The sequence below is a fragment of the Pinus tabuliformis genome, chromosome 4_2 (genome assembly GCF_031772625.1).
Source record: "Pinus tabuliformis cultivar Carrire ecotype Pingquan chromosome 4_2, CPIR1, whole genome shotgun sequence".
Taxonomy (NCBI): domain Eukaryota; kingdom Viridiplantae; phylum Streptophyta; class Pinopsida; order Pinales; family Pinaceae; genus Pinus; species Pinus tabuliformis.
The window spans coordinates 869,679,110-869,700,209 of NC_142304.1; the positions used below are offsets into that span (position 1 = coordinate 869,679,110).

The 21,100-nt window shown below is 38.5% G+C and overlaps 1 protein-coding gene across 1 annotated transcript in view; it reads left to right on the top strand.

Annotated features, from left to right (window-relative positions):
- The window catches only part of LOC149172418 (putative protease Do-like 14), a 349,659-nt gene that overhangs the window by 237,646 nt on the left and 90,913 nt on the right, over positions 1-21,100 (top strand). Inside the window, exon 7 of the mRNA XM_089424320.1 lies at positions 14,086-14,173. Within this exon, the coding sequence (XP_089280446.1) occupies positions 14,086-14,173 (88 nt within the window). The remainder of the gene's footprint in view (positions 1-14,085; positions 14,174-21,100) is intronic.

The following is a 21,100-nucleotide window of genomic DNA, read 5'->3' on the forward strand; positions in this document are numbered from 1 at the left end:
TTGTTGAATGGAGCTGCAATGCCAAGTGTAAAAATCGAATTTTGGTAAGTGGACATCATTTTCTTCTTCCCTTATGTGCCAAATTCAAATTTTATGATGGAATGACAAGTGGATATGGGTGGTAACCCATGTGGGGACAATTTCCCACAAAAATATCCACCAAATATTCTCCCAAATCCTCTGAGATGTGCATTAACTTCACAAATTCGAATTTCCAAGTAAGCAACGTTCTCATTTAATGCCAAAAATTCGATTTTATTTGAGCACATGTCATTTCCTTAATTTTAGGAGGCCACGTCACCTTGGTACTTCACTTTAACTCCCCCATAATTTTACACCTCATTTCCACAACATTTAGCATGTGTGGATATTTATTTTTCTCCATGTATTTAATTTCTGGCTTAAATAAATGCCACAATTTCCACTAAACTTAGGAAATGTGGGTTTTGAAGGTCCAAAACACATTATTAACCCCTCAAAGTGTGTCATAGCAGAAAGTTGAGGGTGAGGTGTAATTTTGATTACTCATACCATATACAGCTTCTCTAGACTACACTTAATACAATTTAAATATAATTTTATTTGCAATTTTTGACCTGCAGGAAATCTAAAAAATTAAGAAAAGGCTACTTAGACCTAACCAAATTCCAGGAATTTTTTTGTGTGATCTAGTATGGTAATACACATCGACTCTAGACACTAAGATGTGTTAGGGGCTCAACCTTCAAACTTTCACCCCGTCTTTGGGGTAAAAAGTGAGTGAAAAACCCTAGAAAATTATCCGCCTCTGAAAAAAAGGGATAATTAACTAGATTAAAAAAACACTCCAACATCCTAGGCCTGTCACATACTCAAAACTCATCATTACTAGTATCACTTATTACAATTCCCTACAGGGTGTGGAATCTGGGTATAAGAAAGATGATGAGAATAGAAGTAGAGTTTAAAAACTCTTGTTCACTGATGATATCTGATGGTACAAGTGTCCTTTGGATCATCATTGGGCATGGAGTCTTCATATAATCATCAAGTGTCACTCTAGTGGTCAACATTTGGCTCCATATGGGGATGCATGCTAGATATGAAGTGATAGTGTGCAAGAACCTGGAATCTGCATCCACCGACAAAAAACATATATCAACAATATCCATTAAAAAATATCATCAAGTACATAAACGAAGCAATGTAAATTTATTGTAAGAGTATAAATGACAATTTATTCTTGAAATAAAACTAATTAAACAAAAATGATAGGGGATAAGGTTAGAAATATGACACAGAATGATGTCCCATGGCATCAGATGTCCTTAATGAAGTTCTTGCTGTGAACCTGCTTACTTTCGGGCAGATCCATGAGTGGTTTTTCTAATGTGCCCTGTCCAATTCTGAATATCTTAGGACTTTGATCTGTCCCAACACTGTGTTGTACATGGTCATCAGAATTACCAAATCATTTCCGCTTTTTTCTTTTCTTCTTAACAGATTGTGATGTTGATGTGATCAAAGTAGATCTTTCTGCCCGATCTTGAAGATGCTCAGATGGAAAATTCGAAGTATCCAAGACTTCTTTGACCTGCCTTTGTCCATTTTGCTTCTGCTCTGACATAGGTGATGGATCAATCTCACAAGTATAAACCTGATTCCCCTCGGTTTCCTTTCTATCCATGTCTCCATCAATTAGCCATTTTTCAATGGAGTAAATGACCTCCTCATAATGAGATGAAGATTGTTTCAGTGGATCGGAAGGTTTATGATTTGTTCTTTGTTCCTTTCGCTTTCATCATTTAACATAAGTTGGAATTTTTGTACCTATAATCTTTCCACTTCATCCAACCTATTCTGAAAAGTGACTTGATTAGCCTTCATAACACTTATTTCCATGGCATGATTCATTTCCATGGTGTGGATTAATTGCACTTGTTTTTCTTCCATGGCGAGCAACCTATTTTGAATAGAGGTCATATGATTAGAATGATTGACTTCCATGGCCTTTATTGCTTGTGCATGATTTACCTCCATGGTCTTAATGAGTTGAACTTGGTTGAGCTGCATATCCTTAATCATTCGAGTGAACCCCTTGATGAGCTCTTTATCATTCTCATTTGCTTGAGTTTTGATCTTTCTTTCGTCTCCATATTTTTCTTGAAAGGCATCAATGATTGATTCTAGAGAATCAAAATTGTTAGCAGGTAATTCTATAAACCAATCCATAGCATCGCCATCTAATGAAAAGATGAAAAGTCTCATTTTAACGTCCTCATCGTTAATATCATGGCACCATTTTCTCACACAAAGGTGGAAATTCCTAAGGTGAGTTTCAGTATTGATGGCATTGTTACCTAGAAAACTAGGCAACTCTTCAATAGCCTCAATGGATTCATCCAGAATGAAATTCGGATAGCCTGAAATGTTAGTAAAATCACAAGGGGCGAACAAATCATTCATGATGTCATGCTCACTAGACCCTGAAAAAGCAAATGGATACCAGAGAGAGGCTCTTGTCCAAGATTAGCAAGAAATCTACAACAAGCAAGCTTCAAGCAGAAATCATTGCAGAAAATGAAATCAGTGGAGTCACCACTTGAATAGGAATCTAACTCTAAAATCCAACATGCAAAATCCAAAAGTTAATCGTATTTCCTAGGTACAAGAAGGCTTGTCCCCGACAACGACGTCAAAAATGTTGACCCTGCCGCCTACACCTACCTACAAGTTAGTGAGAAAAGCCTTCAACACCACATGGTGTGGTTGGTGGCAGAGAACTAAGAGAAGGGGCTGTCACACTAATCCCAACTCTCTCCATTTGAGCTCTCTTAGGTTAGTTAAGGGGGGTGGTCCTTAATGAAAAGTTAATTTAAAAAGGATGTGAGTTTCTAGGAGAATTGTTAGAGTTAAATAGATTATCTCTTTAAGATTTATAAGCAAAAAATTGATATGAGCAATAACCATCATAAGATAAGCATGAAATACATAAACAGCCAGTGCCTTCCAAGTATTTGCTCTTTAAGAAATGAAATTGTATTTTGCTTAAAATAAAGTGAAATGCTTTCAAATGGAAAGCCAAAATAAACCTGAAAAGTGAAACACAAAATTGTTAGCACAAGATATTATAAATGCTTTCAAGATGAATAAGTCTACAAATCAAAGCATGAAAACTATCTTGCTCTAAAGGATACAAAAATAACTCAAATGTTAGACCTAAGATGACAACAAAATATGTTACAAAAATAATCTACAAGAGGCTAGGGCAAAGAGTATGAGAAAGCTCTCCTCTTTTACTAGCCATGACTTAGCTCTTTGAAATAGCCAGATATTAATAAATGAAGTACGATACGTAAAAATTAATTTTTTCCAAGTTTGATATTTTGATACAAGAAATAAAAGCTTTAAGAAACTTGAAAGAATCCCGGCAAGACACAAATAAGATATAGATGAGACCGTGGAATTCAAAACGTGCGGGTTCTCTTTGAATATTTTTCAAAAAGAGTGAAGGGATCTCTACTTGAATGGTTCATGAGGCACAATACTTGCTAAGGTTTTGCAAATGGGGTAGCAAGCTAAGTGGGCTTGATTGTGGGGAAAACTCCACAGTTAAGCGTGCTTGAGCCAGAGGAGATCTGGGATGGGTGACCTCCTGGGAAGTCCTGGCTACCGGGTGCAAGCCTCGGAAGTGATGATTGATGTTATGTGATTCATTTTACTAGTTTCAATTCCACTTCTTCACCCCTGTGAGCATCACCCGATGCAATGAGTGCTAAGTGAACTATTCAAAAATAATGAGAAATTAGTCAGTTACGACTACCTCTCATGGAAATGGTCATACGTGAATGACTTACTTAACGCAGTTGAATCCCAAAATGATATCTAATGGGTTGATTCCTCCGAGAATTTCCCCTCATGCTTGAAAAACTTGACCAAATAATGATTCATTTATAAAACTTCACCACAAATCATTAAATTGACATGAAATTAAATAAGTGTAGTGGAAAGAATTCGTAGAGATATATCTATTATCCACTAGAAGATTTCTTTCCCTAAAGCAAATAATTAATTCTTATGCTAATGTGACATAGTTGCATACTAACATAACTTGAAATAAGCATGAAAGAAATAATGACATGAGGAATAAATAGAAGCATAACAAGAAGCCAATAATTTACCACACATGCAAGGAGAAGAACACCATCACGATTTACCCCAAAGATTGTTGTATTATATTGCAAGTAGTGAATACAATCCCGCAGAGTCTCCTCAAACACAATAGCTCGTATTACATGATATTATGTGAGAGCCCGTGGCTCTATTATATAGAGAGGTGGGAGCAAATCCCAATGAAGAATGACAATGACAAATGGCATTGGAGCCAATCCCAATGTAGAAGTGATTAAATAAGTGGCATGAAGTGACAATCCCAAAGAGAAATTCGAATTTGTTGAATGGAGCTCCAATGGCAAGTGTAAAAATCGAATTTTGGCAAGTAGACATCATTTTCTTCTTCCCTTATGTGCCAAATTCAAATTTTATGATGGAATGACAAGTGTATATGGGTGCTAACCCATTTGGGGACAATTTCCCACAAAATTCTACACCAAATATTCTTCCAAATCGTCCGAGATGTGCATTAACTTCACAAATTCAAATTTCCAAGTAAGCAACTTTCTCATTTAATGCCAGAAATTTGATTTTATTTGAGCACATGTCATTTCCTTGATTTTAGGAGTCCACATCACCTTGGTACTTCACTCTAACCCCCCCATAATTTTACACCTCATTTCCACAACATTTAGCCTGTGGGATATTTATTTTTCTCCATTTATTTAATTTTTGGCTTAAATAAATGCCACAATTTCCGCTAAACTTAGGAAATGTGGGTTTTGAGGGTCCAAAACACATTATTAACCCCTCAAAGTGTGTCATAGTAGAAATTTGAGGGTGAAAGGTGTAATTTTGATTATTCATACCCATACAACTTCTCTAGACTACACTTATTACAATTTAAATACAATTTTATTTGCAAATTTTGACCTGCAGGAAATCTAAAAAATTTAAAAATGACTACCTGGACCTAACCAAATTCGACGAAATTTTGTGTGATTTAGTATGGTAATATACATCGACTCTAGACACTAAGATGTGTTAGGGGCTCAACCTTCAAACTGTCACCCCGACTTTAGGGTAAAAAGTGAGTGAGAAACCCAGAAAATTATCCGCCTCTGAAAAAGAACGGATAATTAAGTAGATAAAAAAACACTCCAAGGTGTACTTGTTTGTTGATCGAGTCCCAACATCCTAGGCCTGTTACATACTCAAAACTCATCATTACTAGTATCACTTATTACAATTCCCCGCAGGGTGTGGAATCTGGGTACAAGAAAGATGATGAGAAATAGAAGTAGAGTTTAAAAACTCTTGTTGACTGATGATATCTGATGGTACAAGTGTGCTTTGGATCATCCTTGGGCATGTAGTCTTCATATAATCATCAGGTGCCACTCTAGTGGTCAACAGGCCCCAAAGTAAGTTTGGGGCACATAAGTGTAGAATTTTGTATCTAGTTTGTATTCCAACACAGTTTTATGTTTTGCATGGTTTAATGCCCAAACCCATCATGAAATATATGACTGTTATTTGCGTTTACATAAAACAACTGAGCTATTCTACCAATCTTTTTGCACAACTAAGACATTAAATAAAATAGCAAGCACACACACAATTAGACACAATGATTTTTAGTCCAATTGACCTTGGAAAAACCCCACAACCTCTTGGGAAAAACCAGTCTTCTAAGGAGGAGTTTATTTTACATTTTTAGAGAATTTTTACAACAAAATTCAACAAGAGATTAACTTTTCTCTTCCCTTTTTGAAGAAGCATCACCGAGGTTATCTTTGCATAGAGTTTTGAACTGATAATTCTTTGTTCACAGTCAAGTCTCCTACAACAATTAATTTGTCCTCTTCTATTGCTTCTTCGACACTAGAAAGAACTAATAGAAGAACCACAATTTCAACCTAGAGACAAAAGTTTCCAGAGCAGAAACATAACCTTCTACTGTAGAAACTCTCCTTTTGTCCCAACATTGACTATACTCAATAATACAGGTCGAAATTCCATAGTTAATTGCTCAGGAATCAACCCGAGATTCTCACTGTACATTCCTGAAATTCTCGTCGAGTGTGTCCAGAATTCGTGGAACACTAAAAAGCTGGACTGAATACAATTTTTCACAAGGGAATGATTCGCTCTAACTTAAAGATGGCCTCAACCTGAGTACTGAAGATAATATGACTGTTCTCTCTTGCAAATCGAATAGTTCTCTGCCTCTAACACGACCTCCTTGCGATTCGATTTGGTGTTCTCCTTCTTATTCTCTCTACTGTAAGGTTTTCTTCTTGAAGCCTTATCCTCCTTTGTCCAGCTGTTGTCCTCTTCTCAACATACTCTTGAGATTAATGAGCAAGTGATAGTCTCTTTTCTCCTTTTGTTTGCTTGGGTGAAAACCCTAGGAATGAATGGCTACGATTTAATCTTGAGATCGTAGATTGGAGGGCTAAGATTTATTCCCAAGATTTGGACCCCTCATACATTGGCCCCATCTTTAAGTGGCTTCCTAGTACTTTATAATGTCTTTTCTCCTTGGTCACTTTTTCTCTCATAAAGTAAACTTTAAACTATAAAGTTATTTTAATGTTATAAAGTGTCACAGGAACTTTTTCCTCATAAAGTGATTTTATAACACAAGTCACTTTAATAATAAAGTAGTGTTGAAAAGTGTAACTAGGTTCGGTCTTCATAATGACATGTGTAATTGTGATTTTATGTAATTGATGTAAAGAAGAAAATAAATTATGTTTGTAATGCTTGTCTCATGGGTTTCATGATCAAGGAATTTTATTTTAGCTCTGTCTCGCATTGTGAGCCCTTAGGTTTGGTCATAAAGTCAAAATTGAGTCAATCTCATGTATGAAGGACCCTTCTTGGGCATGTTATATTTGTATATGAGTCAATGAAAGAGTCAAATAGCCCTCCAAGACCAAGCTCAAGCATCTCCTTCAAGTCGACCTTAAATGAAATAATGAATTTGCTCCAAAAGACATGTCAGCTCACCCACAGTTCAAGTCGACTTATTATGGATGCTCCAACAACTATAAATAGGGCAGCTCGACCTCATTTCAGAGATAAAATTTTAGTGAAGGAGAAGTCTACAACAAGAGGTGTGAAGTTCATCAAGGAAGCCTATAACCAAGCGAAGGAAGGGAGAATATAACCGAGGTCATTTCTGATCTGTTTTTGGGTTGATCTACTCCACACGTGCGAAGAAAGGGTTCTGTCCACTGCAGATGAAGCTGTGGTATCACAACCTCCTTTGAAGGACAAAGTAAGGAACGGAACAAGTTCATTATCAAGCCGAGTTGCCAAGGAAGTTGCCTCCACCTAAAGCGAAGGGAATCAAGGTTCCAAAGTTGATAATTTACACGTGCTAGGGTTTCTGAAGGAAGCCGAGAAGTTGCAGGTTTGAAACAGAGGAAAGGGAAGCCGATATCTAAAGTATAGTTGAGGTATAAAGGAAGGCAAGTAGTTGGACCAAGTGTTGACTTGGGCACGAAAGAGAAGCATTGAAAGGGAACTTTTGTCTTGGTCTTGGAGTGGCAAATAGGTCAAGGGTCTTGGTCTTGGTATTTGTCAATTGAAGTCTCTATAAGAAGAAGAATTTGTTTGGGTTTTCCTCTCAAGTGGGAGAGGTTTTGGCCCTGACTAAGAGCTTACATTCTGTGTCTCTTGTCTCTTTATTGTTTATGCTTTGGTCGCTGTTTGATGAAGAAGAACACAATAATAATATAACTAAAGAGAAGATCCTAATCTATTGAAGTAAAAAGCATTCACAAGCAATTATCATTAATAGAGAAATCACTTAATCTTGATGCCCTAGATTTCTCAACAAGTACAAGGTACATAGTACATGAAAAGTACATTTTCCCCTCATGACTTAGTTATAACACCTCAAGTCCCCCACAAAATTTATTAAAGTGTATTCCTAGGCCTAGAGACCAAAGACCATAGGAATAACTTCCTTGGTACCCTCCTTAATTTTTCAACAAGAAGCTGGTCTCATGGGTCTCCTGATGATGGAATAGCTTGTCATGCTCCAATATTGAGGGCTCTGACTATGGCGCTTGCCCTCCCATGTCTCAAGGGGTGAGACAAACCTCCTTTGGGCCTTGGATCAACTGCCAAACCATGTGATCACTGCTATGCCGACTGGGGCTCACTAGTCCAAGTGCATCATCTTGTGAGTAAAGGGGGGCAATGAGCATATTGTTGAAGGTGCCTATGGCATGGAATGATGCTCTGCACATGATGGGAGTCCCATGGTTCCCAACGCTTGCCCTATGGGTGTAAATATGATTCTCTTGTGGGCATGGGCCCGCATTATGTTGCCTAGCCCATGATGAAACCACCTGCCAATTACATTTAATGTCCAGTGCTCCATCCTCACCATCAAGTACAATAATTCATTAATGAATCTAAGTGAACCAAGCTTGTTTATCAAGGGCACATTGAGACTTCATAGTGGGCTTCCCTTCCAAATTTGGGGCTTTAAGCTCATAATAGTGTTACCTCCCTAGGTAAGAGTGGCTAATAAACAACCCTATTAGTTGTTCTTAGCCCCTAAAGGGAAAGAGAGTTCCCTGGTCCATCCTTCATTTGATGGTTGTCAAGTGAATGATGATGATTGGATGGGGATACAGGGGTCGTAAAGCCAAATGCCATGGGTTCAAGGGTGGCAATGGTGAGCTATATCCACATATTGGATGTATAGATGTAGGAGGGAGCAATTGTGGATACATGAGTTACCCCGACCTTTGCTTTTCCACCCTTCTTTATTTTCCTTTTGCCTTTTTCTTTATTTTTCTCTATATTACTGCTCGGGGCTCCGAGACATGACAACATGATGTGTATGATGTAGGCAATTATTACCCCCTTAAGGTGGGGCAATTCATCACTCATCAAGGGTTGAGACGTGCATGAGTTCCTTAATAATGTAGGGGCACTTATGGGGCCTTAAGAGCTAAGGTGATGGCCGTAATAGGGGGTAGAGCTGATGTTTGGATTTTGGCCACGTGCTATATTAATGTCCTCACTACCTTTTGCATTTTATAATATTCTTTTATTTTGTTTCTTGCTTGTGGCCATGATACGATTTTAATATTCTTTTAGCTACATGAACCTTCGGGGCGCCGTTTCCAGGTCTGAACCGGACATGTGGACAGGGGGAGGGGGTGTGCCAGTGCCTTGTAGACGTGGTGGTCATGTGAAGCCAGAGAAGGAAAATGATGAAATAAACTTGTAATGTGTGGAGGGGAGTGAAAAATGTGGAACGCGAAAACAAGACCATGCAAGCAAAATTGAGGTTTCCCAAGTTGTGCTCTTCCTGAAACCATAGGTCAATATGGGAGATCCCACGGGACTAGGATTGAGGATTAACCCCCCCATTTTGAGATGAGGGAATAAAACCATGGTCAAAGCCCTTGCTTCTTCCAAGTCGCCCAATAATTCATGCCTAAGATGCCCAAGGAAAAACAAGCATAAGCACCCGATTGGACATTGAAAAACATACCTTTTGGGTTGCATTGCCCACCTTTGAACAATATGCTCTCGACAGATTGGTGTGGGGACATATGACTAGTGCAGGGAGTGGAGATCAAGTGGCATAATGTATTAGTTACATTGGTGGTGGTCAGGAAGCCAGAAACTACCGGGGAGTTGCCGGAACAGCCAGGAGAGGTTGACACAGAAGTTCTAGGAGGCAGAAGAGACAACGCAGCGCTGACGCATGGCCAACGCAGAGATAGCCGGGGTTAGCCAGTTCTGCTGTCGGATCAGCCGAAAATTGCCGGGTGAAGTGAGGTAATCTCACTCAGTTTTCTGCCATTATATTTTTCCGTCACTAGATTGCCATGAGGGCAACCAACATTGTATTCAGAACTATTGCTTAATAATATAAAACACTCAGAGCCGCGGCACCGATTTTCCCGCATTGGGTTTTTCCGAGGAGTATTTTGTCCAAAAATAATTGTGTCCTATGTATCTTGTTCTTTGCTCAGTTTCTTGTTTCATGTAATCATATTAAATTGGTGTAGGATGCAAAATTAATTTACTTAAGTATTTTTCAGAAAATAACTTGATAATGTATATTAAAATCAGGTAGGTGAAGTAAATTCAGTTTTGTTGCAGTAGGGGTTCCTTGAGTGTAGAAATTTTCACAGTTTATAGGCCAAAGAAGGGGATATATGGAAGCACTTTTGCCACATGTGCTAGGTCCAGTACTTCTTCAGGGAGATGGTGGGCATTTTATGAATTGTAGTCGCTTGAATTGCAACATTTTTCAATTCTTGTTTTGAGTTAGGGATCAAGTGCCTATGCTTGTGAAAGAAATTGGAGTAGCTTTAGCCATATACAATCAAAGAAAAGAAATAAATTACTCTCTACAAGGTTGGAAGACCTTGTTTATGTTCACAATGATGTGCAATTGGCCTTGAGCAATGTGGCCAAAGATACATGTAGTTCCTCTTGATTGTGGCTTGTGGCTATTTTGAGTGTAGAATGTTGAAGAATCTAGGGCAAGATGACATTAATGATTCTTCTAACTATGATAACTACTTGTGATGGCTTTTTACTTATTAGGATTATCTTCGTCTTATTATTATTATAGTGTGTTCTTCAATCATCAAACATCTACAAAAACCAAGAAGATCAACAAGATACAAGTACACAAGATGTAGGGTCTAAGCCAGGGCAAAACCTCTCCTCTTTGGAGGAAAACCTTCAATCTCTTCTTATAGATTCTTTATTGACGAATACCAAGACCTTTGACCAAAATTGAAGCCCTTCCAAGACCAAGATCAACTTCTCAATAATGTGCTTTCTTTACTACTTTCCAAACCCAGCAAAATCTCTTCCGGCAACATTTCTTCGACCTTCAGCCACAAATTTTCAGCCCTGACTGCAGATCTGCAAAGTCAGCCCCCCGACAGTGGCTGCTACTTCGCACGTGTGGACTAGAAATGCTTCTTCTTTGCCTCCAGCTGCCTTGCTTGACCTAATTTCTCTTATGGATCTAAAAGGGGACTTTGTTGGCCCTTCCTTCAACCCTTTTTCATCAGATCGAACCCTCACAACAAAACCCTAGCCAAGCAGCAAAAACCCTAGCGAAAAGCTGCAGAATTTCAGCCCTCTTCTTCGCACGTGTGGAGAGAAAGAGAGAGAGGAACCCAAAACACTTCTTCTTCTGCCTTCGCATGAGAGAGAGAGGAATGAATGTGTCCAAATGAGGTCGAACTGTCTCCTATATATAAGTCTTCCAGGGGTACGAATTCCAACTTCTAGGCCGACTTGACAAGTTGGTAGCTCGACTTGGTCCCGGAAGGGGTCTTCATATTATGAAAATGTCCCTATTTGACATCTTGACCTAGGACAATCCTAGAAGCACTTTCAATTAGTGCTTGACCTATAAAAGAAATTTCTTGGGCAAGAAACCCAAGCTCAATAATAATAATAATCATTTTTCTTTCTTTTACAAAATACAAGAATCAAAAGTACTTTTCATATTTATGAAGACCGAACCTAGTTACACTTTCTTCAACATAGAAGAAGATGATCTTGGTAGGGATGGTGACTCACTAGATGAGTCTAGTGATGATAGAGTTGCACATATTGATGAGTTTGATGATCACACTGCTAGTGCCTTTACTAGTCCATGTGCTCATGATGATTTGGAGCTTTATGATGTCACAAGTAGGCCATAAAAATAAACATTTAAATTATGTTTTAAATTTTGTGAAACAATTTCAACGATTATAGCCATTTGACATGATAGACTTTCTTTTAAACTTTGAAATTTGACGAATATGTTCTATTTCATTTTGCAATTTGTAAACTTGTGTTTGTTGTACATTGATCATGTTTTAGATTTTATGAATTTAGGGGTTATAAGTTTTTGACATTATGGACATATTATATATAGGTCCTTTTAAAATTTGAAGTTGAAGAATATGTTCTAATTTTTCCAATATGCTATTATAGACCATAGTTTAAAATTCCTACTCACATTTGTTTATTGATGCCGATTTTTTCTTCTTTTATGTCATATTTTTTTTTTTTTTTTTTAAGTTTATATATTATATATATATATATATATATATATATATATATATATATATATTTGAACCTAAAGCTGAACCTCATCCAAACCTTATTGATTATAATGGTTGCTGCACTCGAACCGTGTGACTTAGCTGCTATTTAATGCATCCTCCATGGTGGACATCCCATCAAATTGTGTGACATGTGCCTCCAAAGGTGTGAAAAAATTATGTGCTCCATGTTCTGTGATGTGCATTGGCATGGAGAGTCCAAGTGTATGAAGCAGGGGCCTTAATTGGCCAAGGTGTTGTGCCAATGCTTGGAGAGTTGTGAAGTCATCTTAGGAGCTGTGCCTTTGCATGAAAATATCTAGAGTGATCTCATATGATGGATACATGACACTTGTTGCCAAAGTGCTAGGGAGATGATCACCTAGGTGAAAATGTGACAAAGACATAGGGAGGTCCATGCTTAGGGATAATATAAGTGTGCTTTCTAGTATGACAACCTTTACAATACATGAGCAACACTTTTACATAAGGGTAAAGTGAAAAGAACCTAGGGGTTCCCAAAGTCACATGTCCAACTAGATCCACTTCAAGACCCTTGTGCACCCATCTTGGCCATAAATGACCTCCATTAGATCTTTAGTACAAGCCATAAGGGCAAGGATTGACTTGAAATGGGGATTAAGAGGATGGGTCATGATAAATCACAAAGGGTCTAGAACAACAACTTAAATGAAGAAACACTTTACGTAGATCACGAATCATGGTCTATTACGATACATAGGATACAATGGTCACAATTATAGCAAATCATGATACATAAGACAAATCATCATGATGACACATCTGATCATGATACGCTGGGCTCTGACATCATCTCGAGGTAGGCATAGGATCTGCTCATAAGCTGGAGCATATCTGTTGAAGAAAATGGGGTATAATTGAAATGAAATAGAGGGGTAACACCTTCAAGGTGCTTTTAAATTTTCATTATAAAATTAAAATTTTAAATTTATATTTATCAAAAGAATTAGGGTTAGGTTCCCAAATACTTGATTTCTAATTTTGGGGCAAATGGTGCAACTGCACCATATTCTTTGGCTGATTCTGATTGCTCCTATTCTTTGTGTAATATATGCACACACAATTTCTTAATAATTTTCCCCAGTATTACACAAATAGTAGGAGCAATCAGAATTAGTCAAAGAATCCGGTGTGGGTGCAGCATTTGTCCCAAAATTAGAAATCAAGGATTTGGAAATATGTCTTTTGCACAATTCTATGAGAGGACATAAAAAATGTTGCTGGGAAAGCCATGAACTTCTTAGGAAAGATTTTGGTTCTTAAGGATTTTCTTCTAGCTGGTCCAGTTGTTGCCTATATATTATCTTTTGGGGATATGCTAAGTTTTTCCATCTAGCACTGTATCATGTATTGTCTCTGGCATTGCATTGTGATGTGTTGTATAGTTATCCAAAGTAAGCATGAGGGCCCTTGTGGGAACACAAACTGTTTACTATTCTGGTTTCCAGTCATTAAAGATCGAGTGTACTCCTTTGTGGAATAATTATTTTGGTCTGTCTTGATATATTGGTAATATTTATTCTTCCTTTGTGGAATAATTATTTTGGGCTGTCTTGATATATTGGTAATATTTATTCTTCTTACAAATGTATTTTCATGTTCGTTATATACTAGCCAAGAGATAGTAGGGATAACTTCTCGATGTTTGAGATTAAATTGCTTATCTGTCTGTAATCATGATTGAGGGAAAAGTGAAAACACATTCCCTGAAGTTGATAATGAGAGTATTTATTCCCATGAAATTTGTAGTAGTATCTTTTTAGCAACTATAAAATTCTGTGCTAACTAGCCGGAATTGTTGGTCAGTTTAATTCATTCTTGGCCTTTGCATATTTGGTTTCAATTTCAGCTATGTAGATCGCAAAAGCAGTGATTTGGGTCTTGGCGGAATGCGCAGAGAATATTACTATTTACAAACGGATTGTGCAATCAATGAGGTACTTTGCTCTCTACCTTCAGAGATATTATGGGGGCAATGGACAATATTCTTTCTTGTTAACATGTTTTGTTTTTTGAGGCATGTTACTGCAGGCATGGTTATACTGTCTCCATTTTAGACACATTTTCCTTACTCCATTCAGGTCACGGAGTCCATGTTTTTTGGAGAGAACATTGAGTTACTTCTATGAGATCTTGATATATTAGAAACTATTGTTTTCAAGAGTATAACATGAAAATATATGCAAGTGTAATATGGTCACTCTATATGTTAGCGGAATGTGACCAATGCACAATTATAATATTGAAGCTAGAAGTTAGTAACCTTATAACATTGAGGTTAGAGGTAAGAACGTTAACTTCCATAAGAAGTGACATATAATAGTAATGAAGGATGAGTAACTTGAGAGATTGGTATATGTATTGTATGTTGATTTTGGGTAGCATCAGATGTACTATAGCTCCGAAAATTTGTGGAGGAGCTAGAATACATAAGATATCCAAGACCCAAAAATAGTTTGGACAAATTCCATCCGGATTGTGAGTTATTAAAATAATTAATATTTTTAATGGGGTTCCTAAGTCTAAACATAGGAAAAATAAAAATATTAATGGGTATTAATAAAAATATGGGCGAGAAGCTTCTAAGAGACGAGGATCAAGTTTGTTTTAATCTTAATCATTGATTATGGACTTAATCTCGGTTGTTGATTCATTAATAAAAAAAGTATAAGAAGAGGCTTGAGGGTTAGTTGGAGATACACCAAGTTGATCAAATCAGTTTGATTTTCTGGGGTGAGGTTTGTTGACAAAGTCAAACAGGTGATCTGAGTTGCAGCAGAGGGACAGGGATAGTTGGGGTGGAGGATCTTCTTCGGAACCTCGAATACTTAGCAGAGAGAGGCAGAGACACATCTTTGGAGGCAACACAGACCAAGGAGGACTGACGTTGGGCCATGAGGGCCCACACAGAGGATTAGTGACGTCCTGCAAAAGTCCAAAATCAGTTGGGGAGTAGCAGGATCAGCTGAGAAGGCTGACGTCAGAGCTCTGGGAGGCAGTGAGGCCAGCGCAGAGTTGACACAGAGTCTTAGAGTGCTCCACGCAGGCCCATGCAGCTACTGCGAAGGGGCAGCGCAGTTGTAGCTGGGGATACTCAATTTAGTTGCCGGATCAAAGGGATTTTTCCGGGTGAAGTGAGGTAATCTCACTTGGGTTTCTGCCAGTGTATTTTATCTCTGTAATTGGATTGTCGAGAGGGCATCTAGAGTTGTATTCAAAACTACTGCTTAATAATAGAAAACCCTGAGAGCTGCTGCACCAGTTTTTCTGCATTGGGTTTTTTCGGGGACGTGTTGTCCAAAAATAACGGTGTCCCTTGTGTGTTTGTCTCATATATTTTCAATTTAGGATTTGTATGTTAGTGTAGTCTACAGTAGTGTTTTTCATCACTGTTTATAAATTAAATAACTTGTTGAATGTAATAACAAGTAGGAGATGATAAACCAATGATTGTAGTAGGATTTCTGATGTGTAGATTCAAATTTTTTCATATTGTAGATACCATAAAGTTATTAGAACTAGAATTGATTGAGGATTAGAGAAGGACTGCATCAGAACTAGTTGAAAAACTGTGTTGAACAACTAGTAGACTAAAATAGTAAAAAATACATAAAATATTTAAATTTTAATTAAAAAGTCATCTACATCAATTTAAAACCAATCAATTAGACACCAAATATGTGAAGTTTGCTAGAGTATATATCATGTAAGGGTGAATATAACAAAAGGGTGAATATAGCAAATGTATGATACAATTCTGAAATAAAATATATTAACATTGAGGACCAATACCATTTTTTTCTTTAATTCTTTGTTCATTTCCCCTAACTTCCTAATGGTGCAGGTGGGCTTGACTGGTTAAGGGATGTTCTAGATGGGAATAGTTTCCAACTGGTCAATTTAGAATAAAAACAATGCAAGTCGGCAGGTATGTGATGAAACAAAGCAATTGTAACCAGAAAGCAGAGGCTCCTCAGAGAAACAGAGCAATTGTAACCACACACTGAAGAAGCAGATTGTTGGAGACTATGAAGCGACAACCCTCAATTACCTTGATTACCTTGAAGTACTATAGCTGCATCTAATTCTCAACCTAATTTCTTCACTGGTTTGAGATTATCAATGTCATTTGGCTCACCTGTGGTGAAGAAAATTTTGAAGATTTTGAATTTCTGTTTCTAGAATTTCTAAGGATTTCCACTAATGAAGTCGGTGTGAAAATTTTTAAATAGAAATCCAACTGCAGTGATTATTATTATTTCTTCTACTTATTATCTTAGAAATAAGTTATTCACAGTGTTCTTACGACAAATATCGAAATATATTCTACTGCAACCTTCACAATTAAAATATTGCAGAAAGTAAATGCAAAGAAAAACACTGGCACAAATACAATCACAATGACAGTTATTTTTGGACAATCGTCCTCAGAAAAACCCAATGTGGGAAAACCAGTCGAGCAGATGAGGGTTTCTTTATTATTCTTCAACAAAATTTCAGGTACAAGTTACAACCAACAAAACAAAAGTGAGGAAATTTATAGACGCTTCCTGACAAATCTCTGGTGCATGAGAAGTACTCCTCTTTCCTCTGAGTCATTTTGCGTCCCTCTGCGTCAATTTTACCACACTGGACCAACATCAAACTGCCCACGCAGTCCCAACGTCAACCTGCCTCTGCGCTGCCTCTTTTTGCGTCAACCTGCTTCTGTCCTGTCTCTCCCTGCTCTGCGTCTTCTTGCCTTGCACTCTCGAAAGACGCTGATGCCTTCTCTTCCTTTCTCACTCCAACTCTCCCTCTGATTCGATTTTCTCTTGCCGAACTTTGACCAGTGAGAAAATTGATCTTACTCGTGTAACAAAGTATTTGCCTTTGGTGTGTTCTCCAAGTGCCCATCAAGCCTTCTCTTATAATCCTCTCGTTGATCAATCAATGGCCCAGACTAGATCTTAATGAATGGATAGGATCATATTGACTTGATCTCCGCCTTCGTCTAGAAGTTTCACCCACAATTTAGATTAATACTCATTAATTATTTTAGTTTCCAAAGTTTAGACTTAGGGTCCCATTAAAAATAATTAGTTATTTTAATAAAACTGTCTCCGGGTGGAATTTCCCAAAATGATTTCTAGGTATTGGAGAATGTATGTGTCTAAGCGTCCCTGCAAAATTTGAGACTTAGAGCACATCCGATGCTACCAGAAATCAACACATCCTCTTAGTGAGGAATGTGCTCTAGCAATGTAACCTGCTAAAGCATCACTCTGTTCTGTAACATCTCCCTTTGCGCTGCTGATGTCTGACATGCTCTCCACCAACCACTGCGTAACTGCTGCTGACTCTGCCACTGTCAACACTGCATCCGTACTGCAACTCCCTCTGCCATTGTAACTAAGAAATCACCTGTTTCTGCTACTAAAACGGATTCTCTACCATACCCATCTACTCTCTGAATTGAATGAACTTAGCTCTTCCTAGAGCCTTTGTGAGTATGTCTGCTACCTAATCTTCTGTGGGGACATACTGTAGCTGTACTGCCCCACACTGAACACAATCTCTGAAAAGGTGACATTTAATGTCAATGTGTTTCAACTGATCATGAAATATTGGATTCTCGGAGAGCTTGATACAACTCTGATTATCACAATAAACCCTGGTCGCTTCCATCCTTTTTCTGAACAAGCGCATTGGTAGTTTTCTAAGCCATATAGCTTCACACGTAGCTGTGCTGGCTGCCATATATGCTTTTGCTGAGCTCAGAGCTACTGACTTCTGCTTTTTGCTGCACCAAGATATCATCCCTGATCCAACATTGAAGCAGTACGACTACTAAACTACCTGCCCAATTTGCATCTGTGAACCCATTCAATTTGACATCCTCCCCTCGGGAGTATTTCAACCCATATCGATTGTTCCATGCACATACCTGAGAATGTGTCTAGCTGCCGCCAAATGCACCCTTTTTGGTTCCACCATGAACTGACTAAGAGTGTTGACAACAAAGCAAATGTTTGGCCTAGTGTTGACCAGATACATGAGCGACCGAATGCGCTGTCTGTACAAGGTGGGGTTTAGTTCCTTGTCTCCTGATGCATCTATTTTCTTCCAGTTGGTGATCATGGGAGTAGCCACGGGTCGATAATCCTGCATTCTGATTCTCTTCAAAATCGCTTTAGAATCTCTGTAGCATATCTTCCTCACCCAAGGAAGATCTCCCCATTCTTCTGCCAAACTTCCAACCCTAGAAAATAATGCATCAACCCCATGTCCTTCATGTCGAATTCAACTTCAAGATTCTTCTTGCAATCCTGTATGAGCCTGGATGACCATGTTAAAAACAAGTCATCCACATATAATACCAGAATAAGTGGCTCATTCTCTATCATTAAGTAGTAGAGATTGGGATCAACATCACTTTTGACAAATCCCAACTGCTGCAAGTAACTATCAATTCGACCATACCATGCTCTAGGTGCTTGCTTGAGCCCATACAGGGCTTTGCTTAGTCTACAAACATGAATTCTATTTTCATGAGTTTCAAAGCCTTCAAGCTGTTTTATATGCACCTGCTCTTCTATCACCCGTTCAAGAGTGTTGTCTTGACATCCATCTGGTGAATCTCCCATCCCATTTGAGCTGCTAGGGATATAACGGATCTGATAGAGGTGTATCGAGCAACTAGGGTGAAGGTCTCTTCATAGTCTATTCCTTCTTTTTGAGCGTACCCCTTTGCCATGAACCTAGCCTTGTACTTCTCTATACTGCCATCTGTAGCATACTTGATCTTGTAGATCCATCGTGATCCTACAACTGATCTATCCTCTGGTCTAGGTACTACTTCCCAGACATCATTCGTCATGATAGAGTTGTACTCTTCTACCATGGCATCCACCCACACTTGGTGTTGAACGACTTCTTGAAAGCTAGAGGGTTCTTCAACCTAAGCTACCAATGCCTGGTATTTGTCAGGTTGTCTACGTTGCCTTTTCTCAGTTCTAGGAGCTCCAACAAACTCCTCTGCGTCCCTCAGTGTCTGTCGTACTTCTTTGCTGGTTCTACCATTGGTGGTGGGAGGCTCAATCAACTCCTCCTCCTGATCTTGTTGTTCCATCTGCTGAGAACTATTTAGATTTCCTCCTTCTGAGGAAATATTGGTACTGGTCACTGTACTCGATCCAGGTGTTTGTCCTCCTGCCTGTCCTCCTTGCTGCCCTTGTTTCTCTTGGACTAGTGGAACATCTCCTGACTGATCTTTTGCAGGCATCTCACGAGATTTCCTGAAAGCACTACCCTCCATGAACTTTGCGTCCCGTCTCACTACAATCTTTCTGCTTCTAGGAATCTAGATTCTGTATGCCTTTGAGGTATCGCTGTATCCTACGAGATACCCCTTTTCTGCAGTCTGATCCAGTTTACTATGCTTCTCATCTGGAATGTGACAATATGCCACGCTTCCAAATATCTTGAGATGACTGACTTCCGACTTCTTCTCTGTGAAGACCCCTTCGGGCGTTTTCTTCCCCAATGCTCTATGAGGAGTTGTATTCTGGATATAGATTGTTGTGTTGCAAGCTTTTGCCCATAAATACTTAGGTAGATCCTGATCATACAATAGAGCTTTGGTTGCCCCAACAATAGTTCTATTTTTCCGTTCGCTACTACATTCTGCTTCGGATTATATGGAGTTGTCCACCCTCTTTTGATGCCCTCCTTTGCGCAGAAATCTATGAAGTCTCTGTCTGTATATTCTCCACCATTACCTGAACGCAATACCTTTATCCTTTTCCCTGTCATATTTTCAACCAAAGCCTTGAACTCTCTAAATCGATCAAAAACCTGATCCTTGGTCTTTAAGAAATAGATCCAGGTTTTTCTAGAGTGATCATCAATAAAAATGACATAGTATTCGCCACCACTAAGAGCTCTTGTGGACATTGGACCACAAATATCTGAGTGTATCAATCCCAATACACATCTAGCTGTATTGTTACTTTTGGAAAAAGCTGCTTTAGCGTATTTTCCTAGCACACATCCTTGGTATAAGTCATCATGCTCACTATTAAGGGCTGGTACTCCTGTAACAGTCTCTCTAAGCATCCTTAATGCTCCATGGTGTAAGTGTCCCATTCGCATATGCCATAATTCATTTCGTTCCTTTTCACCATTATAGTTGTTGCCTATCAATGCCATTGGTGACTCAAGTTACAACCTATACAATTTGTTGCTTCGAATCCCAATTTGTCTTTTCTTCTTCTAGGTTGGATGCTTGACGTATACTTTCTTTTGTATGAAGTATACATTGTATCCCTTGTCTTGTAACTTGGACACTGAAATCAAGTTCATTCCTAATCTAGGCACATGCAAAACATTGGTGGCTCAGATGCTGGCCCCTGCTTCTGTCATAAATGCTATGGTGCCTCTCCCTACTGGAGTAGATTTTGTTCTGTTTCCCATAGTAATCTGGAAGTCCATTTGTTCTTCTTGATAGCTCGAGAAATGTTCTCGTACTCCAATCCTATGAGCTAAAACCCCACTATCAATGTACCAAACCTCTGCTGACATTGAAACTGCTAGGCATGCAAATTCTTCTTCTAATCTGGTAGACAACTACGACACTTTGAGTATCCATCTTGTGCTGATTTTTGACGCTATCCTACCCCAGCAACTGCTGAAGAAAAAACTATGTCCCACCTGAGAAAACCCCTTCGCTGAATCTTCTGCTGCGCTGTTCCTTCTACCACTGATAAATTTCGATTGGAAGGACTTACCTCTCTATCGACTCACTCAGAGATAGTTTTCCCACGAAATCCAGTGTCCTTAGCTTGAACTGCACAATCTTCTGGGTGATTCGAATTTCTGCCCCT